We start from the raw sequence: 27177 nt of genomic DNA, 5'->3' as shown, positions 1-27177 counted from the left end.
CCTGTGACTTCCACATGCAGCTGCACACAGTCATATACAATTTTCCTCTTAATTTCAAGGAACCTCAGACAACCAAAACAATACTGAGAAGTGTATAGATCATATTACTTCAGAATTTACTATAAATATAAAGCTCCAGTAGTCAAAACATCATCAAGGATTTAGAAAGAATAAAACAAAAGGAATGAAGCAAAATATGAAAATAAACCCTCATACACAGTCAAATCAGTTCTGAGAAGGGATCCAAGACCATCAATGAGGGACAGTCTTTTCAACAAATAATGTAACGATGTCCATAATAAAAGCAGACCTGTTTATAATTATCTCAAAAATGGATCATAGGTTTTTTCACACAGCCCTTACATAAAGCTATGTAACTCATTTGGTGATACCAACAGCACAGGAAATAAGCTACATCAAAATTAAAATTACTTTTATACCAAAGAATACGATCAATAGTCAAAAGAATGGGAGACTATTCATAAATCATGCATCTGATAAGGCATTTATACCTGTACATATAAACAGGCTGATGATATAATTCAGTGGTCAAAGTGGTTGCCACAAGTCTTAAAACCTGTTTCATCCTTAGAATCCATGTAAAAGTAGAAAGCAAGAACTCCATAAAATTATGATTTTCTATATGTGTACCATGGTATATGTGCCCCACCCACAATAAATTTAAAAGTGTGTTCCTGGAATAGTCTAAAGCAGAATGAAGTTGTCAAGAGCTGGTGGAAGGAGTTAAGGGTTTTGTTTGTTCTTAGGCAGGGTCTAGGCAGTCTTAACTGTCCTGGAGCTCACTAAAATGGCTTTGCACTCAAGAGATCCTTCTGCCTTTGCCTCCTTAACAATGGGATTAAAGATGTGCACTACCATGTTCAGTCTACAGCTAAATTTTCTTAAGATGATGTCTAGAGGTTTTCACAACAATGTGAACTCAGTCAATGCACCTAAACTGTACAGTTAAAAGATACAATTTTTTTGCCAAAATGAAAATATTTTACAAAAAAACAAACTGACTATGCAACATTCCATACAAGAGGTCAAAGTTAACATGGCCAACCCTGAAACAAACTGTCTCAAGTGGCCCAAGCTGGCTTTATACTTACTATGTAGCCAGGTCAGGCTGATAAATGATAAAGGCCAGGTGTCCGTGGCGCTAGGGATGGAACCCAAGCTTAATGCATGCCAAGCCTGCACTCTACTAACACAGCTACATTATCCAGCTGCTAAAACTATCTTGAGAAATATGCTTAGATATGTGGATTTAAGAGAAAACCTTGCCCATAAAGCTACACACATGGGCTGCGATAGAAATATATATAAAATATAAAGTTGCACGATTGAAAATGTTGAAGAGTATATGGGAGCTAATCTCAGTATTTGAAGAGTAAGTAACTAGGAATTAAAAAGGCGATGAGTCAGGCTCGGGATTCCCCTATAAAGATACACAACAAAGATAATTTATAAAGAAACTTACTCTTTTCAAATAGTGTAAACCCTCCCATCCCCTTGAACTCCAGGGTAGTTTTATCACTTGCTCGCATAACACAGTGCTAAGTGGAGCTCATCCCAAGACACCAAAATCCGAACAATTTTTAAAAACTTGCTTTTCATGCTCTTAACTGTTTTGTGGTTGATTATAAGCTCTTTATCGCCTTTAGTTAGTGGAATCAAACAATGCAGGGAGTGGTCTGCTTCCACCTAGTGCTGAGCTGCTGTGAGGTCTTCCTGCTTCACAATTCACCTGCTCTGTGTGCGGAGAGTACACATAGGCTTTCACAGGCTTTTTTGACATTTTAATTTTTCAAGACAAGGTCTATGTAGCTGTCCTGGAACTCTCTGTAGATCACACTGGCCTTGAACTTAGAGATCCACATGCTTGGTTTTAAGATTTTTACTTTTTTTTTGGTTGTGAGTCTAGTCTTTAAAGGCTGAGCCATGTGTGTGAAGGTGCAGAAGCCAGGAGAGGATGTTAGATCCCCTAATACTGGAATTACAGGCAATTGTGAGCTGCCCAACAAGGGTGTTGAGAATGGGTTCTCTTCAAGAACGACAAGTGCTCTTTACCACTGAGTCCTTTCTTCCAGCCCCCCTTTTTATTGGTGGTTGGGGTTTCAAGACAGGGTTTCTCTGCATAGTCCTGGCTGTCCTGGAACTCTCTACGTAGACCAGGCTGGCCTTGAACTCACAGAGATCCACCTGCCTCTGCCTCCCAGTGCTGGGATTAAAGGTGTGCACCACCAACCCAGCTTTAGAGTTTCTTACAGAGTATTTTAGTCCATAAGGTCCATATTCCTTCAACTGTCCAAAGTCCATTGTGGCAAATAATATTCTATTTTTAAAAATCAAGGTCTCAGTTTGTATTAGAAAAGGATTTTATAATTAATGGGTTACTGATAAAACTTTCTTGATCGACAGAAACTCTTAGGATTTTCAAGAATTCTCAAAAGTGTACAAGAAACTATAAACTGTGTTTCTCTCTTTTCTGTTTGTCTGTTATATGTAAGCGAGTAACTTTCAAGTACATCTGTATTTCCCTTAAGAGTTTCTTAATCGTTTCTTTCTACAGATTAACTCCCCAGATTTAAAAAAAAATCCCTAACAAGAGAAACAAAAAGTTTATTGTATTTCAACCCCAACTGGGATACCATATTTATTTGAATAGGGTCTTGCTAAGTATCAGAGAGTTGGGGGAACTCCCAATACGCCTATCTTTACTTGCTGAGTGCTGAGATTATAGGCATGCACAGTGGTATATTATTCAATTCTGATTTCTAATGCTCAGGGTGAGTGTAAGAATCAACAGTTTTAAGGAATCAAGCTTCCTCCACAAGACTGTCCTGACTTCAGACATGGACTTCAGACCATCAACATTCCAGGGTGGCTGTAAAGTGAAGAGTTCTCAAAAACTTCTTGGTTTAAGTTTGCTGAATGACTCACAGAACTGAGAAAAATACTGTCTTTCAATAAAACATTATAGTTATGAATAGTCGTATTAGAAAAGATACAAATGAGGCCAAACAGGTCAATGAAATTTCAGCAATGGTCTAGGGTAATGCAGAGCTTCTGTGCCCTTGTTCTCCTGGCACATCAACATGGTTTGCAGTGTCCAGAGCATTTAAGAGTCTTGCCATACATGGCACCTGGCTTGTCCAGAGTTCTTTACCAGGGCCTCACTACCAAGGTATGATTTATTAATTAAACAGGCAATGTGATTAGCCCAAGCGTATTTCTGGTGACCAGCCTCCACCTTTGAGAATCTCAGAAGCCTGCGATGAGCCAAATCAAGAGTATAATAAAGATACTTCAAGAATCCTAAGGGTTTGAGATATTCCTTGTCGCTCCCCAGGGAAAAGGTCCAGACAAATTCCTCATTACATGAAACGAAGTAGTAAAAAGAACTGTTTTTGTCTTCACAGAGAATAATCTCTAAGACAATGATGAGACAACCCCCCAAAACCAGAACGAAATTTTATTACATACAGTTTATAGAAACAAGAGTAGTACTCTTCTGTACAAAACAGACAACTGGTCTTAAATACAACGGAGAGAAATGTTAGTCCTACAACAGGTGATACAAGTCGAACCATTAGAGACACATCAAAACATTTAAAAGTATCTTCTTTCTCGATAGTCCATTGTGCATTTTTTAGAGATGGGGACACGTCCCAGGCAAGGTCACAATGGCATTTTATTGCCCTCGATGCTGATTTTCACTGCATGTGCAGATCTGCTTTTTTTCCTGATATCTGTGAACTTTCTCATCTGTTTATCCAGTCGACTGATACCTTTCTTGGAGGATGCCTGAAACTAAGATTGGGGAAAATTGAAGAACAAATTATTGAAATATGTAAATCTAGCAGTCAGAGAGGTCGAAGCTTAATAACCAGAATATACTTTGGTGACGTCAAGGACAGAGCAAGTGTTAGAAAAAAACACTATCAACCTCTCAGTGACGACACATGGTTATTGTCTGTGCTTTAATTTTAATTTTGCTACAGCCCATAGAAACTTCCTAGACGACAGAGGGGAGAAATATAGAAACTATAGTCTTCCCAATTTCATCATTGACATCTGACTATATGGGATTAACTACTTGACATACGATTTCAAACAGTGCGGGTACTAAAAAACACAAAACAAAGAAAAGCTGTTAGAGAAAAACTAAACATAACCAACACAGGCAAATCCTGAGGTGCTGAAGTTCTAGATTCAGCCTTGGGGTAAGTCTCTACTCTGCTTCAGCAGGATCCAGATTTCTATGCACACTATACCTGGTGGTCACTACTACTACCAGAACATCTCTCACTTGCTTTTACAGTTAAAGGCTTAATTGGGTTTTCTGTTATTGTTTTGCTTTGTTAAAAATAAGTATTTTAAAAATATTTTGAATAATGCATATCTTACAAAGATGTGGTTCCCAAAGATCTGACGGCTTTTGTAGTATTTGAATGCCTGGTTACTAGGAAGTGAAACTGTTTCGTAGGATTATACAGATTAGGAGATGTGGCCTTATTGGAGGAAGTGTGTTACTTTAGGTGGGTTTTAAAGTTTCAAAAGCTCATGTGAGGCCAAGTTTCTTTTTCTTTGCCCATGGATCAGGATATAACTCTCAGCTATGCTCCAGTGCCATGAATGCTACCATGCGTCTGTGATGTTGATAATGGACTACCCTTCTTTTTTTTTAAATATTTATTTATTATGTATACAATATTCTGTCTGTGTGTATGCCTGCAGGCCAGAGGAGGGCACCAGACCCCATTACAGATGGTTGTGAGCCACCATGTGGTTGCTGGGCATTGAACTCAGGACCTTTGGAAGAGCAGGCAATGCTCTTAACCCTCTGAGCCATCTCTCCAGCCCCTGGACAACCCTTCTGAAACTGTAATCAAGCCCCTAATTAACTGCCTTCTTTTACAAGAGTTAGCTGGGTCATGGTGTCTTTTTACAGCAACAGAACAGCAACCAAGACAGTGAGTGACCCTCCCTGCTGGCTACATTGCTATGTAGGCTGCAGTGGGGTTCAGAGCAGTGGGGGAATGGGAGAAATAGTTGTCAATGGTATTATCCAGCAGTAAACACTGAATGCTACAATACTGACTTGACAAGCAAGATGTGTGCATTGGCACAATATTGGCATGACTATTACAGAGGTAAGAAATCACTTTCTCAATCTATTTGAGTTTTGGTCTACAGGAGAGAATTCATGACTGGTACTGTAAACCCGACCAAAATCCACTGCTTGGGAAGCCATGAGCCCTAGGACAGGAATCTACTACTACTGTGTTGCAACACTGTCACGTTGTCAAAGTGCCTTTAAACATCTGTGGTTATATTCATGACATCAGTCATGCACTGTCTTGGTCAGAGAAGCTTCTTTCTACAGTGGGGCAGCAGCTAATGTAATGATTCATAATTATCATCAAAATGCTGAGAATAAATGACTGTTCAGGTGTCAGCCATAAATGGGAGAGCTGTATCAACATCCCCAGGCTCAGGGAACACAGAGGAAGAGGGGATGGAAAGAATGTAAGAGCCAAAGGATGGGGAGGAATGCTGTGAAATACTACCTTTTGAACATAGGATGGTTGCTGTACGCATGAGCTCATTGCAGCTATGGGTACCTGCCCAAGGTTAAGCCAACAGGACTGGTCAGCATTCCAGCAGACAGTATAAACTGGACTCAATGAATTACAAAAACTACACTTTCTGCCAAGCCTGATAACCTGAGTTTGATTCCCAGAACCTATGTAGTAGAGTACTCTGACATTCATAGGTATACTGTCACTCACACGCACGCACGCACGCACGCACGCACGCACGCACGCACGCAGACAAACACAATTAAAAAATTAAAACCAAAAAACTACATTAAGAAGAGATGAAGGTCGGAAGGTACAGGGTTATCCAAAAGGATAAGGGAGGGGATGTTGGAGGGTGGGTGATAGAAGATATACTGTATACATGAATGAAATTGTCAAAAAAAAAATAAGATTAAAAAAAAACAGTAAATGATTAGAGAGACAGGTGTTTTTCTTTTACTTCTCCCCAAATATTTACTATTAAATCACTTTCAAAGCTATTGTCTCAAAAACACTAAAGAAGGTAAGCTGGAGACAGTCCTGAAGTTGTGCACTGTGAGCCTTCTTAGTCCATTCATGGACCCTAATATGAAGCTATTTCATCACTAGCCAAGGAACAAGCTTTCTAGGGCAATCTTCAAATTTTCTAGGAATATCCCAATTCTAAACATTATTCAATACTTGGCACTGGTCTCTCAGCACAAAAATTTACTGTTAAATGAGAACAAGCTGTATTACCAGCAACATCTCCTAGCCTTCCTTTCATTTTTGTACAAGGAGTTGGTGGAGGTCTTACTGTTCAAATCCTGGACAACCACCTGACTCCCTGAAGCTCTCCACACAAAGTTGGACTTCTCTTTGCTCATTCCCAGGATCTTCTCTAACAGTCTGCACCCTACAGGATCTGTCTGGCATCAGCACAGGGAACACAGCCAGCCTAGTGTCACACTACTCCTGAGCACTGCATGTATGTGGCCTGCAAGGTGCTCAATGAGCTAAGTTTCATCACAGACATCCAGTACCTAAACATGTCAAATTGAATCATATTCATTTCCCGATTCATCAATTCTGTAACATTCCTTTGGACATTAGGAAAGCCATGTTTTATCAAGAAAGAAAGAAAAGCCTGTAGAAGACTAGCAAAGAGCGTTTGCTACAAAATAAAACAATGGGTGAGGTACAAATGAGAACATATTAAACTACAAAGAATGGGAGTCAAATGGAATTTTGCCATGTTAAGTTAAAACCAAACCTTTAAACTCAAGTTATAAGAGCATGATCACACTGCAGACTGAAAATATTTAAAAAGATTAATGTTCATGCATGCATAAAAAGGAGTAAAAAGCTATACTCCAAAATGTTAGTGTTAACTTACAGCAGAGTACAAGTTATATTACTTTTACCTGTAATGCCTGTAATTAAAACTTTATACAAAAAGAGGCATTGCCTCCACTTTACTTTTTTTTTTATTTTTTAAAGTCCCAGCATTCAGGGGCAGATGAATCTTTGAGTTTGAGGCAGAGCAAATTTTGGGTGAGCTGAAATTTTGTCTCTCAAATGTTTTAAATTTCAGAAATAAACAAATTAGTATATATTCACATAAATCACTAAGACTATTACACTTAAAAATGATAAATCTCCAATGTGGATCAACGAGGAGAAACAAAGAAAATGACATGTCCCTCTGGCTGACAAAGCTACATTTTAGCAACCTCTATAAATATCAACAAATTACGACTAGGAAGGGAGCTCTCCCTTCCACTGAGAAAAATGATAGATATCTCCTACCCCTAAGGGTATATATGGGATCCTAGCCAGCAACAACAGCAGACGGGCACACAGCCCCTAGAAACATGGAGTATGCTTCTGGAGCAGACTGGACAACTTTTATTACATTTTCATTGCTACACTGTCATTTCCAATTTTCAAAACAAAAGTACTAGGAAAGGAAATATGAATATGAATAAGATGGCTAAAACGAGGGATGACACAATAAGAAAATATAAGAAGAAACAGGTAATATCAAGGAGAAGTGAACACTGATTTAGATATGGAACAAATTAGAAAAAAGGAAGTGCAGGAAGATGTCCTCTGCATAAAATGAACTCCTTTTATTTATTTTCAGTGGTTAACTGCACAATCACAGCAGTGTCGAGTAGCAGGAACGTGAGTGAGTGTACTGAGGGAAGCTGAGGAAGAAGCAAGCACAAAAGGAGCAACAGACACTGTAGCCAGCAGCAAAGTGTTTTCCTGATCTCAGTGTCAGTGGCTTATGACCAGGTGATGAAGACCTGTTGAATATACCTACATACCTAGTAAAAGGTTTTATGTAATAAATTCTTGATAAACACGCTACCATGTCATTGACTATAGGAAAAAAGTCACTTTCTGTTCACAAACAAACCACTAAGCAGTTTGTATGACTGTAGTGCAAACTATGATTTTGGGGCCCAAATAAAAAAGTCCTTTTTTTCCAGCTAGGTACGCAAGCATCTCTAAGCTCAAGGCCAGCCTGGTTTACAGAGTGAGTTCCAGGACAGCCAAGACTACATAGAGAATCCCTGACTCAAAAAGACCAAAAAATTCTTAAAAGGTTCCCCCCCCCCAAAAAAATGGGTAACAAATCAAGAAAAACAAAATGCTTATTTGGAAAGTAATGATCTATTAGTCTCTAGGATACTGACATAGAAGGGAACCTCAGTACCAACTCCTAAGGATTCAGAGGCCTTATGTCTCAGGATGCTAACCAGGATCACCTTGGCTGACTAAAAAAGCACACACTTGTTTCCACTCTGCTGCCAACTCAAGCCCATGCACAGCTCATGCTTCCTTGGGAATACCTCTTGTATACACACTCTGGTGGGGCCAGGACTACAGGGGCATTCTGTTGCCTTCAATGCTGAACTTGACAGCACGGTGCATTTTGCTGAGCCTCTTCTGTTCTGCAAACCGCCTCTTATGCTTTTCCAACCGACTTAGGCCCTTTTTAAGAATACCAGGCTAGAAAGAATGGTTTGATGGGAGAAAAAGATTACCAAGCAACAGCATTTGGGTAATGTCTTCATGATGAGAGGGAAAGTGTCTATCCTGACAATTTCACAACAAATGAAGAGAAAGGGAGAAGAGGCTCTGAAAAAGCAGGTAAATCCTATTTCTCATGACTCTTTACATGAATGAACAAATACCTGAGCGATCCCAAAACAGATCTTGTGAATCAAATAAGCCTAAACTGCTATAACACAAAGAAAGGAGAAACAATTCCAGTGGTCTTGTTCTTCTTCAGCTCACTCACCCTGGATGACTCCATTTCTACATTCCACTTGGGTCTGACGACATAGTCCTTGTTTGATGGCATTGGGACTCTAGCACGGGCGCAGAAGCCAGGATCTCCAGGTCTAAGAGCCCTGAGGAAGAAAAGAAAAACTGCTTGTTTAGCTGGCCAGAGCAGAGCCTAAGTGAGATTTCACCCCTGTATTCCTAGACCCATTCCATTCAGCTGCAATGTTTCAAATCTTAACCAATAATGCCCTACCCCCGTCATTCCATCATCAGACATAATGCTATAATGTGTGCACTATCATTCAATGCCAATTCCCTCTTTATATGAATTCTTGTTTCTTGGCTTCAGATGTAACCATGCCCTGTACTTTCCAAGGCTAGTTTCAAGAAAACTTTGCTTTTAAATTTATGTGTTTGAAGCATTTGCCTTCATATTTACACATGGACTACTAGAAAAGGAAGTCAGGCCCCTTGGAACTGGAGTTATAATGTGAGCCACAATGTGAGAGCTGACAACTGAATGTAAGTTTTCTGCAATAACGGTAAGTGCTCTTGAGCCAGTCTCTCCAACTCAAAGAATACTCTGAATCCTAAGTTCTCTAACTAAAGAGTCACTAGGAGATGAGGGAAAATTAGGTTGTCAAATTAGGTGATCTTCCATTCTTGAAGAAAACTTGTGAGGTAACTACAAATTCCCTAACAGTAACAGAGATCCCAGTATCTCTCTCATTAGTAACAACTTTCCAAACTGTAGTTATCACAGTGAGGGTACTGACTGATACAATCTATTTACCTTATCGCCTTTACATTTCCCAGTTTATTTGTCTCATTTGTGCTTACATTTAGTTCTAGACAACGTTGAAAATAACCAAGCTACACTAAGGTCACAATGCTTCTGTCACTGTCTGGGCATTTAAGCTAATTTTTTTTTCAAAATAATTTTCATTTATGGTTTATGTACAATGCTGTTCTACCTGCATATCTGTGTGAGGGTGTGAGATCCCTGGAACAAGTTACAGACAGTTGTGAGCTGCCATGTGAGTGCTGGGACTTGAACCCGGGTCCTCTGGAAGAGCAGCCAGTTCTCCAACCACTGAGCAATCTCTCCAGACCCAAGCCACTCAATCTTTAGGAACTCCCCAAAGGATATGGGGATAGCAGACTTACACCTTCTGGGAGTAGGGAGCAAACATCTACACTATCACCTCCAGACTGTTCCAGTGTGTAGGAACACATCTCTACTGGTTCCTCAGCTACACTCTGCTGCCAAACTGGTTAGTTCATTTCTTATTTTAGATTGTAAATTGAACATTTTCTCCAACTATGGAGATAACCATCAAATCTGTGTCTAGTCTGACTAGACCCCATGGTGTTTCTAAGAGTATCTCATTAAATATCTCATAGTGAATAGCTTGAAAAGTAACTTATTACCACTTTCTTTAAGTCTACTTACTCATCCATAGTTAGTGGGTGGTAGTATCGCTGTCTACATACTGACTAGAATCTTCCATTGTAAGCCAACTTCTCCCTGCCACTCTGAAAACAAGACTGCATGCATATGCACACACCTTGGTCTACCTCCCTGCATGAAGCTATACTTAACAACAGGGAAATTTTTAAGTTTCTTTTGTATGCTTTAAGCTTTAAACTTAATCTAGCTCTTAGCAAGCACCAACAAAATACTTATTAAACTATTTTCTTAATTTTTCAGAGCACCCAATACATTGTTTTGTAGTAACTCAATAAACAAATTGAAAAAATTACCCTTTGTCAATGAGAACACATAACTTAATACTGTTCTTATAATAAAGTGAAAAACAGAAATCCTCTATATATGCTAAGAAAAATCAAGACAAAACTTACTTTTCCTCTCCTGTCAGCACCTTTTCCAAGTCTCTTCGCGGTGTCTGACCACCAGTGCTGGGAAAAGATTAAACAGTGAGACATCTGGATCTTAAATTCTTACAACTAGGAAAAGCAATCAAAATATCAAATTATATCATACTAAGTGCCTTTATATTAAATCATAGGAAGCACTTTTAAAAAACTATGTGTGTGCGAGCGCATGCGCATGAGGATGTACAGTGCCAGTCAGAGGATACCTTTTCTTGCTGACCTAACTCGGGTTCTTGGCTCTCTCAGGTCGCCAGACTCTCACAGCAAGTGCCTTTCTTCACCTTCTGAATCTTCCTGCTGCCTGAGAACTTGTAATTCTTTTAAAATTTGTTCACCTTAATATTCATTCATGCAGTATGTTTCATTCCCAGTGATCTACACAAGCTATGCTTGTTACCGATAACCCTGCCCTCCCAGGATGTATCCAGGATACTGATAGATTGAACCAATATTTTTTTTCTCCTAGGGTTTTGAAACTGGGACTGAGAAACTTGTTTTTCTGCAAATGGCTAAAATACTACAATCTCTAGCATGCCAGCACTGTAAGGGAGCACACTGCATTCAGCTGTCCTGGAAAGGTCTGCCCCATATACCGCTACACTAAATTACACTTGTGCATCATACCTGCTCCCTCATACCTGCTCATTCTTCGCCGCTGAGGCATTTGTTCTAGATCTCTCTGCTCCCTTTCTTCTCTTGTCATTCCTTTATAGTTGGAGGTAAGTCCAAATATAGGCCGAGACCACTCATCTATAGTAAATTAATAATAATTTAGTCCATAAAATAGTATTTCTCCTGGGTTATTAAATAATCACACCCTAGTACTGGGCAATATTATTTATAGAGTATTATATAGAATATTCCTTTTTAAAATGTGGAACACAGGAAGAATGAAAACAAACCTAGAGTTCATATCAGTATGTTCTTCAGTTGGGATCTAGATTTCTCTGGCATAAACAGGTACGCATAAGAAAAGGTCTCAGAGGCTAACAACAGTAACAGTGGCTAACTTCCTTGACAGTAATGCTCTCTACATATTCTCTCAATCAATCTTTATAACAGCCCAAAGAAAACAATTATTAAAATTCTTTTATTACAGAGGTGGAGACCAAGCTTGAAGCTTAAGTCACTAGCTGAGGATTTGCAGGAAGGTGGTGGAGCCAACACTATGAACCAGGCATGGCTAGTTATAGGGCCTCCATTCTACCCTTTCTCCACATTCTTGGTCCACAGCTAGAAGACATATGCTTTTAATCATTATAGTAAATACTGGAAAACATATTTAAATGAACAAGAGCATTTTAAGTATATGAGAAAAAAGTAATCGTGCATAGGCACTAAAATTCTTCTATTCAACTTTACTGAATCTTTGTAAACAAATATTGGTAAAAATATAGCTTTTCTATATGCACATCTTTCCCTCCATGGACATTAAACAAATAAAAAGCAAACTTTACATACTGATTAACTTCCCTGCCATATCCTTGTTGGACCTTGATTCCTTGGGGTGTTTATACAGATACATCACTGCTCGTCCAATCCCACTATGCTTCAGGGTCTCCTGGCTCACACTAGGTAGCTGGGGAACAAAAAGACATGCATGCATATGAATTACTCGGGAGCTAGGAGGCGTGCTAATTTAGAGATCTCCAAGGCCTCATTTGTTCACACTAGAACTAATATAAAATTTCATTTTTAGGATCTAGGAAGACATAGAACATCCTTTGGGCTGAAATCAAAAGTCAAGGTTTCAGTATTAGTAAAGTAAGATATATTAACAAAATGAGGAAATACCAATTACACATACTTATGAAGAGAGCAGTTCAGCTCAGGCCTAGGACCTAAGCCTGAATCTCTGCACACCCACCAGCCAGCTGCATGACCTCTGATAAATCATTTAACTTGTCTTAGTGTCCTCATCTATAAAATGGAGGCATCTCCTATCTTACAAGTTTATTTGTGAAAGACGGATAAGCCAATACAGACACAGAGCACCCAGCACAGTGCTAGGCACAGAGGCTCTTCAGATGTTAAGCAGCTTGTCTAAGGTGTCCTAATCATACAAAAAGGGACCCCAACTAGAGATTCCAATTCAAGTTTATAATCTCTAAATGTAACACACTTTCTACTTCAAGTGCCTGTTTCTTACATGCTGCACTAAGAACTCTTTCCTTGAAAATTGCCATCAACCAAATTTTGTAAGGCTTTTCTTTTTATGTGCATTTTATTAGATATGGTCTCTTTTCCCAAAATCCTTTTTTTGGCAGGCTGTAGCAGAACAAATTAATAAGTAAATGGTACAAAAATACAGGTCTTGACTATAGAAACCACATTAGATATTTATTGAATTACACATTATCTGTGCCAACCTCTTGTAGAATCTTCAACAATTCTTCCCGAATCTTCAGTGCAGGCAAACTCCTATCTGGTAAAGGTGAAAGCCATTCTTTGATGGCAGACATCACACCACTGTCAATAAATGTTTCTTTAAGGTCCTGCCTGCAACAATAATGATAATAACGGTGAACACGATGATAATGCCAAGCCTATACCCTGATTTTACTTACATAGTGATGTTTTAAAAAACTGCTTTTATGGGGCTGAAAAGATGGCTCAGCAGTTAAGAGCATTGCCTGCTCTTCCAAAGGTCCTGAGTTCAATTCCCAGCAACCACATGGTGGCTTACAACCATCTCTAATGAGGTCTGATGCCCTCTTTCTGGTCTGCAGGCATACACGCAGACAAAATATTGAATACATAATAAATAAATAATTTTAAAACTGCTTTTAAAGAATTATTTATATACTCAATATTTACTCAACTCCTAGTTTCAAAAGCAGCATAAAAGCTTACACTCAAAGGTAACTAACTAAAATATGCAGATTTAATGAATATATTAAAACTGGTATCAATGATAGTCAAAAAAAAAACGAAGCCCAACTATTACAACTAAACAACAACAACAACAAAAAAAAAAACCCAAAAAACCCAACCTATTTTTTGTTTCAGAGTGGGGAAAACAACTGTGCTATTCTCTCAGAAAACAAAGAAAATAGTTTTCCTGAAGGGAGAACATATCAACTGAATACCAATATTTAAATTCTGCTTCATGCAATGGAATAAATTAGAAAATGCAACATATCTATGCAAAATCTGCAAAATAACTTTGCCTGTCACAATGGAGAAAATAGTTTTCAAGCTGGCTCCCTGGTATGCTAAGGCATTTCTTTAACTCCAAAACTAGGCTGTAACTTTATTCAATGAGAAAACAAAGCTGCTTCTGACTGTGAATAAACTAATCATAGAATTTCTCAACAAGGATTTAGGAGGAGCATCATTAAAGCAGAGCAATGATTGTGATGTCCAAGTCAAATCTGTACAACATGAGCTCCAAGCAACATCTCCCAAGATTTGCTGTTTCCTACTACCTTGGAAAAAATAGATGAAAATTTACAAGATCTCAATTGTCTGCAAAGAATAAAATTAGTAAATTGCAAGGTTTTCTTTAATATTACCAGTTTTCTGTTTGTAAAAAGCACTAAGGTTTAAGAAAAATTTATGAGCCGGGCAGTGGAGGTGCATGCCTACCAGCCCTCAGAAGGCAGAAGCAGGTGGCTCTCTGTGTGTCTGAAGCCAGCCTGGAATTTCCAGGACAGCCAGGACTACATAGTGCTTACAATGCACTTCCTGTTTACTTAGGTAATATTATATTCTTCTAAAGTCTCTGATGGAGATGAAGAATAGATAGATATAGTTTTCCTTAGTTATGATAAAAGATAAATAGATATAAATATTTTAACTGTAATTCTTTTTTTTTTTTTTTTTTTTTTTTTTTGGTTTTTTGAGACAGGGTTTCTCTGCGGCTTTGGAGCCTGTCCTGGAACTAGCTCTTGTAGACCAGGCTGGCCTCGAACTCAGAGATCCGCCTGCCTCTGCCTCCCGAGTGCTGGGATTAAAGGCGTGCGCCACCACCGCCCGGCTTTAACTGTAATTCTTGTTTGATAACTTTTGTTGTATGTAATTTTACTATGTTGAAGTTGAAGCCTTTCTTTGTTTAAACAAAAAAGGGGAAATGGTGTAGGAGATCCTTCTGTTTATGTGTTGGCTGAATAAAGAAACTGCCTTGGCGTCCTGATAGGGCAAAACTTAGGTAGGCGGAGTAGACAGAACAGAATGCTGGGAAGGAGGAGAGAGAACCGCCATGGAGCTGCCAGAATCAGACATACTAAATCTTTCCTGGTAAGCCACAATCTCGTGGTGATATACAGATTAGCAGAAATAGGTTAAATCAAGATCTAAGAGTTAGCCAATGAGAGGCTAGAGCTAATGGGCCAGGCAGTGTTGAAGTAAATACAGTTTCTGTGTGATTATTTTGGGTGGAAACTAGCTGGCCCGGTGGGATGGGACAAGCAGCCTGTTCATCCTGTTACAGTGTAGCTCTGGCTGCCCAGGAACTCATTCTGTTGACCAGGCTGGCCTTGAAGTCAGAGATCTGCCTGCCTCTGCCTCCTGAGTGCTGGGATTAAAGGATTACACCACCACTACCCAACTTGAATATCATTTTATTAGAAGGAATTTTTTTCCAGGAAAACAAAATACTCACTTTTTTTTTTTTTTTTTTTTTTTTTTGGTTTTTCGAGACAGGGTTTCCCTGTAGTTTCTAGAGCCTGTCCTGGAACTAGCTCTTGTAGACCAGGCTGGCCTCGAACTCAGAGATCCGCCTGCCTCTGCCTCCCGAGTGCTGAGTGCTGGGATTAAAGGCGTGCGCCACCACCGCCCGGCTTTTTTTTTTTTTTTTTTTTTTTTTTTGGGTAAAATACTCACTTTTTAAGATGCATAACCACAGTAGGCAATAAGGTTAATTTTTTCAGTGCTGGCTTCTTTTGATTATTCAATTGCCTGTCTTCCTATTCAAAAAGCAGAATACCCCCCCAAAAAAGGGTTTAAAATAAAGCAATATTAACTTTTAATACACAATTATAACTACTACAATTCTAAACCTTAAAATAATTATTCAAAGGAAGTATAATTTTTCTGAAAGGAGGAGCTGTTTTACACAAAGCCAAACTCCTAATCTGTCCAGTCAATCAAACCCACAAATATTGTTACATTCCTTTTTAACAATTAGAACTGAGAGACAACTTCATTTATAGTACTAAAAAGTTTTCCAAGCTTTTGGAATTCATTCAAAGAACAGTATATAGCTGTGAAAGTCTGGTTTATCTTCAAGAATTATCTTTCCATGAGCAAGGAAAGTATGGACTATTACCAAAAATATTACTTGGGTAATTTCTACATTTTTTAATTATAAAAATACTAAATTCTACAAATATACAATAGCATATCCAATGTACATTTCAACAAACACAGGATTGTTCATTTAACTATACATCTACCTATTTTTCTTGTCACACTTGAACTGTTTCAAATAAAGCCAAGACAGATCATCAAACCCCATGGAATATCTGAGCAAGGGGCTGGTGGTGAAGCTGAGTGATAGAGCATTTGCCTTTGGCTGCCAACTGCCTGGGTTCAGTTCCCAGCATCTCAAAACAAAAAACAAAAGCATCTCTGCAAGTTCTGACAGATCAGAATTAGTTTTTAAACACATTTGCCAATTTTTAATAATTCAATAGATATATAACTATCTTTTTCAAATTATTGGAATATATATTCCAGTACAATGAGTCAGCTACAATCTATTGATCAGGGGTAAAACAAATGACTTTTTAGCATATTTTGTATTTAAATAGACATCAACCTTGGTAGTGGACCAAGGTAGCTATGACAACAAACCTCCCATTCACTTAAAAAAAGATTCATTTTTACTTTACCTTTTTTCTAACCATTAAGCTCAAGTTTGAAAATTAAGATTTATAGGATTAAAATTTAGCAAGTACATACTTTATCACAGAAAGCAACAAATCTTTTACAGCAGTCTGAAGTTAAACATTTAAGGAAAAAAGATACCACATCATCAATCTTCTGGGGAAAGAAAGGTGGTAACTTAGAAGTGACATCCTACCTCAGCAGCTTCATTCATCTTTACAATCATGGCGCTCACAACGTCATCTGCATCACTAATAAAAGTGCTCCCATCTCGATTTCGCCTACGTTTGCCACACATGTTCTTTTTACGTTGTAACATCATCTCAAAATCCGACAGAAAGTCCATACTAGGCAGTAACACAAAAATCAAGCTCTTTAATCATACACCTTCTTTAATTACAATTAAGAACATCAAATTGTCTAATCTTGAGTCAAAGAAGTGCTACTTTGTTTTGTTTTGAAACAGGGTCTTTATACATAGCCCTGGCTGTCCTCGAACTCACAGAGATCCACCTGCCTCTGCCTCCCGAGTGCACCACCATGCTTTGCAAAGTGCTAGTTTGCTGTATGAATTTAGCAAAGTAGAGGGTAGATATTAGAATGAATAGCTGTTTTTTAAAAGTACTTTGACCCTGAAGAATCCTCATGGAAAACAGCAATTGTTTTGCTTAAGGGGTATTGCAGCCACCCCAGGACTTTGATCTTATATTATTGTGTATTGCAAATGTTACATAATAATGGACTGGGGAGGGGGCAGGCAATATGATGCTTTCCTTTAGTAAGACACATAAATTAGAGACCTTGGTATGAGGAAATACTTGTGTGTAACAGTCAATAAATACGCCTTTGTACAGCTGTTGGAGAGGGGTTCAGTCTATGAGAGAGGCTGGACTTCCCTGCTGCCACATAGGCCTTAAAATTCATCTTACCAAACTAGATCCTCTGAATGTGGGTGACAGTTGTATGGCTGGGGCAGACTGCGGGGCCACTGGCAGTGGCACCAGGATTTATCCCTACTGCTTGTACTGTCTTTTTGGGAACCCATTCTCTTTGGAGGGATACCTTGCTCAGTTTAGATATAGTAGGGAGGACCCTGGACCTTTCCCAAAGCACTGTGCCTTACCCTCTCTGAGGAATGGATGGAGGTAGGAATTGGGAGGAGGGGAAGAAGTAGAAACTGGGACTGGTATGTAAAATGAAAAAGATAGTTTTTTTTTCTTTTTTAAAAAAATTCATCTTGGAATGCCTTCTTTCTTCAACCAACCTGCGCTACAAGATACACCCCAACACTACTTTTTTAAAAAGCTCAAATACGCATAACTTACTACCACACGAGTGAACCTTACACTTCATATCCAATTCCTGTTCTGCAGTACTGATAAATAGTAACACAAACAGGCCCAAGCTTTTCATATGCCACATTTACACCTGTCATCTACGAGCCTGAGAACAAACATTTTAAATCTTTGGTTAGGAGCACATTCAGTTGAGGTGAACTACTTTTTTAGAAATAGAAAATGTTCAATTATTTGAATGCTTTGCCTTATGAACCATGACTATGAAAAAAAGAATCAACTGCCACTTTTTAGTAATGAAGAGCACAACTTAAAACAAAGTGACTACACACATGCTAAGTGCCTGGCCTTTATAGCTATCATTACTTACACTTGAGAGAGCGTTATCTCACTCTGCCACATACTAATAAATTCAAATTTCTCAAAGAAGCACCTAAATTCTGCATATCACTGAAAGCATAATCTTCACAACTATGAACAGTGGTTATCACCCCATTCATGATATCATCTTTTTCTGGACATGGCTCGCAATTATTTTAACAGAAGTTAAGTAGAGTATAATTAAGAAACATTTTTGTATTTACTTTAGATTTGCTTCCCCCTGTCCCCCAAAATGAACTTTTTTCCCTCAAAAAATTTTGTAGTAAGTTATTTTTCAGAAGAGTTTATCTTATAAGAAATAAATTACAAGTATCGTATAATCTATAATTTACGACATCTGAGCACAGAGCAAGTAACAGCGAACACTGACAGTATATTGAGGAGGTGAAGGAGAAATACAAAACACTCTTCCAAGTCTACCTTCACCTTTCTCAGTTTGGTTGAACTTTCTTAAAAATAACAAAAAACACTCACTGCTTTCCTCTTTTGATGTTATCATCAGAGTCCGAGTCTTCAGCTTCTTTCAGCTGTGTTTCATTCTTCTCCTCCTCCAAATCCTCTTGGTTGAAACCCTAAAGGTACAGTGAGTTAGCCCAGCTATCATGACCACCTCACAGATTTCCTTCTTCAAACAGTTCCCGACTTCTCACATTAAATAATATAGCCACGAAGGACAAAGAGTACTCAACAGGTATCAAGAGCGGTATAGCAAGAGATCCCCCCTTGGCCACTGGTGTCGGAGCCTGCTGTGTTCCAGGAAGCACTTCCATGCTTTAGTCTTTTATCATACATATGTCAGCATACTATTCAGAGGGTAGGAGACACTAACCTGCATTTTCCAAATTCTCCAACCTCATATCCTTTTATTCTTTGTAAGGCTTTATACTATTTCGCTGTATTAGAGAACTGCTACCACAGAAACGAAACAATGCAATTAAAACAATAGTCCTATCTTAAACTTACTGTAAATTCCTCTTCCTCTTCATCACCAGATTCTCCAAATATATCTGCAATAAGATTTCTAGAAAACCAAATATAAAACCACCCATCAGCTTTCTTACACTTGCATATGTACCATTTTACAAACAAGGTATTTATGGATAGTAAAATGTGCAGACCTTAGGCACAAAAGTCAATGGGCTTTAACAAACATAGCACTCATATAACCAGTGCCCTAAGCAAAGAAGCCTATTTCTCTAGACGCTTCCTCATAGCCTTTTCTCATGCAGCACTCAACCCACAGGTGAGGGCATTTTGTTTCATTTCCAACACTCTACTGACTGTGCCACATCTTCAACCCCTTACACCCCTTTTAAATAAACCATCCATCACCAAGACCCAGAGGTAACATGATCACTGATCCCAGCACCATGAATTTTGCAAGCTCTTAAACATCACATAAATGGAGCCATAACACACTCATTTCAATCTTCTCAGTCAACATATTGGGACCCACTTGTGTTGTTGTGTGTATAGTACTTCAGCACCGACCCTAACCCTGAGACCCACTCGTGTTGTTTTGTGTACAGGACTTCAGCACAGATGTCCTAAAGCCAAAGCCAAGCAGCCAGGCAGCTGAGGTCTTGCACCTCATCAAGTCCCTCTTCGCTACTGAAGAACCCTGGAAAGCCCCTTGTTCTCACTTACTCTTCTTCATTGCCTGATTCACTGTCACTCCCAAATAGGTCCTTCTCTTCATTTTTCTTTCCAGATGATTCTTCTTTCCCTCCTTCTTCACTGTCAGATGCTGCTGTCTTCTCTCTTTTACTTGACTTGTCTGATACAACATCACTATCAGAATCATCAGCATCAGAGACAACTCGACTCTTCTTTGCTGCTGTTAGAAAATACGATCACTTGTGTTATTTTGTTATATATTACTAAGTGTAACGGGCTGTGAAAATGTGAGCACTGGGAAAAAATCAAATAGCTAACACATGAATTAGAAAAAGAAGAAAGTTCCCAAACAACTGGTGTAACTCAGTAGTAGAGTACATGCCTAGCAAGCACAAGGTCCTGAGGTTCTATTTCTCAGCATCAAAAACACACAAATAGGTACACTGATAGTCATTTTACACATTTTCTGCTGCTTTACCTAGGAAGGAGTGGCTAAATGATAAAGATATCATCAATGTAAGCAAGTATCAGTGGACACCTTTCCGTTTGTGGGACCACAGAAACTTAATAATCTGCTGGGCAGAATGGGCATCCTTTCTGTGCTGTGCAGCCTTCAATCTAAACTGTGTATCCCCCATGTTCCTTATGGTAGTATCAGACTTCTCTGAGTAAGATGGTGGACCTGAGGCTGCTTCTGTAAAAACTAGTGAAGAACAGATTTAAATAAGAAAAAGCTAACTGTACCTCAACAAGAGAAATAAAGGAAAAGCTTGGGAAATCCTTTTCCTAAGACACAACACGACTCTGGAAGGAACAGGAACAAAGACAAAGAATGCAGAGCAGCCAGCCAAACACATGTTAGATGAAGTAAGTCAGGTAGTCATACCCTCAGGACAGTCTACAGCTCTCCTGAGCCCCCAAATCTTTTGGGGTTTAAGACAATGATTCTTCCAAGGGAAGGGAAACCCATGAATAATCAAAGGGCAATAGCCAGGCATAATCTTGAGAGAGAATCTATTGTTACTGAGCTACCCCCAGGGGCTTGAAATCAGGAAAATCCATACGTCTGGGAGTTGCTGTTTGGCTTGCCACCACTCTTGCATGAGGGAAGACCCAGAGAGGCAGTGGTGAAGAGGAAGAAGAGCTGGATCATAACGCACCAAAGGGTGCAGACAGCAGAAGGATGCATCAGGCTAGGAAGTGCACAAGAAAAGACAGGGAAAGGGAACAGATCTCATCACTGAGAAGTACCCCAGAGTCTGATAGCTCTGAGCCAGAAGACAGTGAATAGATCAAAGTCTGGAATCATCTATCTGTTGTTCCCTGTGCTAGAGTCCAAGAACTCTGAAATTTCAGGGTGTACTTGGCAGAGACAGCTGCATCTGTCCAGCAGTGTGACCAGTACTCAGGAGGCCTTAAAAATAGGAAGTTGGCCAGGCAGTGGTGGAGTGCGCCTTTAATCCCAGAACTAGGGAAGCAGAGGCAGGTGGATCTGAGTTCTGTGTTCAAGGCTAAAATGATATACAGAGTTCTAGGACAGCCAAGGCTACACAGAGAAATCCTGTCTCAAAAAAACCAAAAAACAAAAACTAGAAACAATGAAAAATAATTCAGTGTTACAGTTGCTTTTCCACACTGCCTTCCCCACTCCAAGCTAAAACAGTCAGTCTGATGAGTCTGGTAAGATTGCAAAAGAATCTACCCAGTCCACAAAACGTATATGGTATGCAAAGATCAGGCCAGTTAGAGACTCTGATACACCAAAATAAAAAACTGAAGACAACTCTGGTAGACACAAGACAGGCAGACAATCTCAGAACACACAGCATAAACTAAGTTCAACTGACCCTCTCCTGTGCATAGAAGTGGCAATCTTTAATTTTCAAGAAACCATAAAGAAACCACATCCATACAGCAACTTTTTTCATGTAATTTTTTTCTCCTGCACACTTAAGCAAGATTATTATTTTTTTTAATGTATTGAATTTTTAATTCTGGTTATCCCCCTTTACATCTTCATTTAATTTGCTTATGCATTTTTATTACCATTCTTGAACAAAATTTTTTCTTTTTCTTAGTTTCATATTTTTCTGTTTGACCTTTGTCTGTCTTTCCCCATCCCATCATTAACAGTATTTTGATTTTTACCTTATTGGCTTAAAAAAAAATCTTTAAAATTCCCATTCTTACATTTATCTAATTTTGTTTTTAAAGGTTTTTATTACTAAAGTGTTAGTTTCCTTTTAAATTTTTCTCTAATTTCTTGTTCTTTTGTCTTCCTCTATAAAATGTCACCAGCTTTTCTCTATTATGCCTTATTTCTCTTTTTCTCTCCTTCCCTGCCTTCCTTTCCCCACTGATCATTTCCACACTTGCCCTGGGTAATTTCTAACTTCACAGATCACTCCACAGTAATGTCATTTCCTGTCTTCTGCCCACTGCTGTATTAGGTGCAAGGGCTAAACTTAAGCCTCTTTCCAACCAAATCTTGTGTGGTTTGATGATGTCACTACTACAGCAATCTGTCTCCTTCTCACTTACTGAGACGGGACTGAGCCTTTGAGAGCAGACTGCTCAGTAAAATGATTCCCGCGTCAATGAAAAGAAGATATCCAAACCAGTAAGTACATAAATCACCACACAAAAATACAAGAAATGTGAAAAAGCAAGGCAACATGACTCAACTAACAAAATCAAAAGGTACTGAAGCAGCTAAAATGACATAAAAATTCCAAAACCCTTTTCATAAAAATGATCAATAATCTGAAAGGATACAAATCATAATAAATTTAATCCACTCTCAGAGAACAGAGTCAGCAACACACATGGGTAAAAGTCTACAAAACAGATGAGAAATCTGAATGGAAAAGGCAATACAGAAAAAAAAAAAGCAAGAACATTGAGATTTTAGGTTGGGGAGGGATGTTGGAAACAAAAACTCAATGAATCAAATTATATGACCGTATGTACAGTATCTTATCCTGCAACAACTGTCACTACAAAGGAATGTATTGCTTTGTCCAAAAAGACAAGTTGCACAAAAAGATATTAAGTAAAAAGTATTAGCTGTGAAAATGGAGTCTGAGGCAGCAAAGACTAACACTCCACAGAGTTACAGTCTCTAAATAGAATCCCTCCAAACCCTGCTGGATGTGGGCATTCAACAATGTGTAACAGCTAACAAAGAAGGACTTCTAAGGCTCAGTTCCTGTCCCAGTGAAATGTGAACTAGCAGTCACAGAGGACCCCAGCCAAGGAGTAATTTTTTTCTTCAGTGGTAGAGCCACAGTAAGGTACATGGCTTCTAATTAAACTCATTTGGTTACAAAAACAAAAAAAATCCATAAAAAATAAGAAGATACGAGGGGAGTAGTGGGAGTGGGATATGACAGGATAATGAGGTTAAGTATGATTAAAAAATACTATGTATTTCTATGTGAAAAGGCTATAATAAAATTAACATCACAATGTACACTAAAATATAGCAGAAAAGGACCCACTATTTCATTTATAAATAGACAGTAAGAAAAGCTACAGCCTAATAAACTTCCTTACATGCTTTTTCTTCATCGTCACTATCAGAAAGCACAGTAGCTTTCCGCTTTGCTACTTTCTCCTCATCCCCCTCCTTTTCATCTTCATCACTATCCAGTTTTTGCCTTTTTGGTTCTTCCTCCTCCTCACTGTCAGAGCTGTGGAGTCTTTTTCTGTCTGCATGGGTCTCTGACTCGTTCTGCATTTCCGAATCTTCCCTCTTATTCTCTGTGTCACTGTCGTCTGACTCTGGCTTGTGTTTGGGTCTGGAGGCATCCTCGGCTTCCGAATCACTAGCAGGTCCTTTCTGAGGCTCCTCACTTTCTGAGTCGCTGACTCGAGGTTTGGGGAGCTCCTCGCTTTCCGAGTCACTGGCCTGTGGCCTTGGAGGCTCCTCACTTTCCGAGTCGCTGATACGAGGTTTGGGGAGCTCCTCGCTTTCTGAGTCACTTATACGAGGTTTGGGAGGCTCCTCATTTTCTGAGTCACTGGCCTGGGGCCTTGGGGGATCTTCGCTGTCCGACTCACTGACCTGAGGCTGTAGAGTGTCCTCAACTTCAGAGTCACTGGCAGCATGCTTTCTAACCTCTTCCTTTTCTGAGTCACTTGCATGTCCATTAAGAAGCTCTTCATTTTCAGAGTCGCTCCCATGCTGGTTGATGTCTTCATTTTCAGAATCACTGGCAGGAGACTCTGCATGCTCCTCGGATTCAGAGTCACTATCCTTTGCCCTGTGAAGTTCCTCACTTTCAGAATCACTGGCATTAAGATTGGAGGGCTCATCGTTCTCAGAGTCTGTTCCATTAAGTCTCTTGTTCAAGCCATCTTCTCGATCGCTAGTTTCATTCTGAAAACATAAGAAAAAATTAGCAATGTCATAAAAGGTAATGTAACCTTTAAAAAATTCCAATAATTTTTTAAAATGTAGGAATATGTGTATACTTAAAGAAGATTTTTCATCCTATACCAATAAAGAAACATCACTTAAACTAAGGCCAGTCTGTGAAATGGAATGTCACAGTCTGGCCCCCAAAGACAAGTATAATCAAACCACTAAAGCATATTCCTACATGCAGAGATCTCTATGTTTAAAAACAGAGCCTAATTCCTCATACAATTCTAGTTACCCAAAGAAATAAAAACAAATATATAACCAAGTTTTTCACAAAGGTATAATCCCGAGTTCTATAAAATTGGCATTATTTTAAGGGAAAAAAAGCTTCACTATAAAAATTTTAATTATTCAAATGTCAAATAGCACATATTCACCCATGAAAATCTCAACCAACAAAAAAGTAGTTCCTATTCTCAAAGCACCTATTAAAAGTTGGTATTATAAGCCGGGCGATGGTGGCGCACGCCTTTAATCCCAGCACTCGGGAGGTAGAGGCAGGCGGATCTCTGTGAGTTCGAGACCACCCTGATCTACAGAGCTAGTTCCAGGACAGGCTTCAAAGCCACAGAGAAACCCTGTCTCGAAAAACAAAAAAGAAAAAACAAACAAAAAATAAAAATAAAAAAAGTCGGTATTATAGTCGGGCAGTGATGGCACATGCCTAATCCCAGTACTCAGAAGGTAGAGGTAGGTGGATCTTTGTGAGTTCGAGGCCAGCCTGGTCTACAAGAGCTAGTTCCAGGACAGGCTCCAAAGCTACAGAGAAACCCTGTCTCCAGACAAACAAAAAGGCCAGCATTACGTTTCCAGCTGGTTCACTTTCTCTTCTTAACAAGTATTTTTTCAGGCCAAGAAAACAGGCTTCCACTTAAAACAGAGGATGTGATGTACACCTATGTCAGTACTCAGGAGCCTGAGGCAGGAGGAAGAGAACCTGAGGCCAGCTTGAACTATAAAGTAAGAGACCCTGTGTCAAAAAAAAAAAAAAAAAAAAAAAGAAAAAAAAAGAGGAAAAGATTAAAGGGGCAGGGGATGAGAAGGAATAGTAAAGAAAGGAATACAGGGAGGGATAACTAATACTGTAGCACTTCCTAAAAGATATACACACATAAAACAGAGTTTAAATGTAACTAGTATATAGACCATGCCCTAACTAGATACCGCATGCTACCAAAAAAAAAAAAAAAAAAAACCAGTACCAACAGGATTTTTGTTTTGAGCTGTTGGTTAATAGAGACCTAGAGACATGCCCCCCCCAACACTGTTAAGTTATTGTCAATGCTTGACCCTATTGCTTAAGAGCCACATATCTGAACCATAGAACATGGAAAAATCTGTATGATACTCAACTGGATGCTTCATCCCTACTGGCTAGCTTTCACAGCAACACTAGAGTACAAAAGCAAGAATCCGTCTCACTAAGCTGTGAAGCCTGTTTCCTACAATAATGACCTGCCTGGCAAGATATGCCCACCAGTGCAGTAGTGGCACAAATGCTATGGGAGTAACTAACTACTTTTCTAAATTTAAGGCCTGCTCCATGAGATAGAATACATACTGACACTGTCAATAAGACCAAGAGCCTGTGGCTAAGTAGACCTATTATAGACCAAGGTTAGAAAAACCTATTCTGATAAATGAACACAACAATAAAATGATTCCTAATGATTTACTGCTAAACCCAAACATCAGACCACATCACTCAACCCTTCTAGTAACAGATGAAAATTAACACAGAGACATACAACAGGTCAATGGATAGAGAATAAGATTCTGGAGTGCTCAGCCCTAAATGGGACATCTGTATCACACCTCTCCCCTCAAGGCTTAGGGATCTAAGTAGAAGAAGGAGATAGAAAGAGCCAGAAATGGTGGACGACTTCAAGGAAACTTTTCCAAACACAACAGGGCAGAAGCACATATGAACTCACAACCATTGGGGGGGCATGTCCAAGACCTACAGAAGCTTGATCCAGACAAATACCAGCATGGAGGAGGGGAAGTAGGTATAAGTGCCACTGAAGAGCTAATGACATTTGATTGCTCTTCGAAGACAGAACATCTTTCCATTATTGAACATCTGGTATGTCGACCATACTCCAGAGCAAGTCCCATATCCAGGAGTAATTGACCAACACAAAAACTTGACTCAATGGATTTAAGAGACAGAAAACATGAAATGGGGTGAGTAAGGAGGGAGGGGAGAATCTGGAAGAAATTGTGGGAGGAAGATGAAATGATCAAAATACACTTTAGGAAATTCTCGAGTTATAAAAACAAAAAAGGGGGGGATAGATGGTTATGTAGTCACAGGTAAGCATGTATCAACTAGGGAACACAGACTAGATTCTGGGAGAACAAGACCAACCTAATTAAACTAATACAATGTAAGTTGAAATACCTACCAATCTTCCTTTCTTCCAAAAAAACTCTTTCAAAATAAAAGTCAAAGACAGCCACAGTGGAACATACTTGAAATCCCAGAACTAAGGGGCAAAGGATAGCCACACATTCAAGGCTAGTTAGGGATATACAGCAAATAACATGCCAGCCAGGGCTACACAGCAAGACTTCAGGAAGACACAGACAATGTATTAGCTCCTTTTCTTTTGTTGAGATTCCAGCATCATGATCCTCAGCAGGCAGACAAGGCGAGGCGCTGGAGCAGCAGGTGAGTGCTCCCATCTCTGACCACAAGGAAGCAAAGAGCTTTAACTCAAAATGGCATGAGACTTTTAAACCTCAAAACCTGCCCCCAGTGACATACTTCCTCCAAGAAGGCCATAACTTCTACTTCCCAAATAGTCACCAACTGGGCACCAAGTCTGAAGAGAGTTACAGTGGGTCACCATTAAGTCAGATC

At 39.1% G+C, this 27177-nt stretch overlaps 1 protein-coding gene across 2 annotated transcripts in view; it reads right to left on the bottom strand.

Moving 5' to 3' along the window:
• Window positions 1-81: 81 nt before the first annotated feature.
• Iws1 (interacts with SUPT6H, CTD assembly factor 1) overlaps window positions 82-27177 on the bottom strand; it is a 36746-nt gene continuing 9650 nt past the window's right edge. Inside the window, exons 3-14 of one of the 2 annotated variants that reach the window (XM_038329706.1) lie at window positions 23441-24266; window positions 19916-20105; window positions 19232-19289; window positions 18743-18840; window positions 16789-16939; window positions 15588-15670; window positions 13133-13262; window positions 12225-12342; window positions 11402-11513; window positions 10731-10787; window positions 8881-8992; window positions 82-3816 (exon numbers count right to left, since the gene is read on the bottom strand). In XM_038329706.1, the coding sequence (XP_038185634.1) occupies window positions 3685-3816; window positions 8881-8992; window positions 10731-10787; window positions 11402-11513; window positions 12225-12342; window positions 13133-13262; window positions 15588-15670; window positions 16789-16939; window positions 18743-18840; window positions 19232-19289; window positions 19916-20105; window positions 23441-24266 (2067 nt within the window). In that variant the 3' untranslated portion in view covers window positions 82-3684. The remainder of the gene's footprint in view (window positions 3817-8880; window positions 8993-10730; window positions 10788-11401; window positions 11514-12224; window positions 12343-13132; window positions 13263-15587; window positions 15671-16788; window positions 16940-18742; window positions 18841-19231; window positions 19290-19915; window positions 20106-23440; window positions 24267-27177) is intronic. The other variant, XM_038329707.1, reaches the window with a different exon arrangement.

This window comes from Arvicola amphibius, chromosome 5, assembly GCF_903992535.2.
Source record: "Arvicola amphibius chromosome 5, mArvAmp1.2, whole genome shotgun sequence".
Taxonomy (NCBI): Eukaryota; Metazoa; Chordata; class Mammalia; order Rodentia; family Cricetidae; genus Arvicola; species Arvicola amphibius.
The sequence above is the reverse complement of the archived record's forward strand: the minus strand, read 5'-3'. Positions and strand labels throughout refer to the sequence as shown.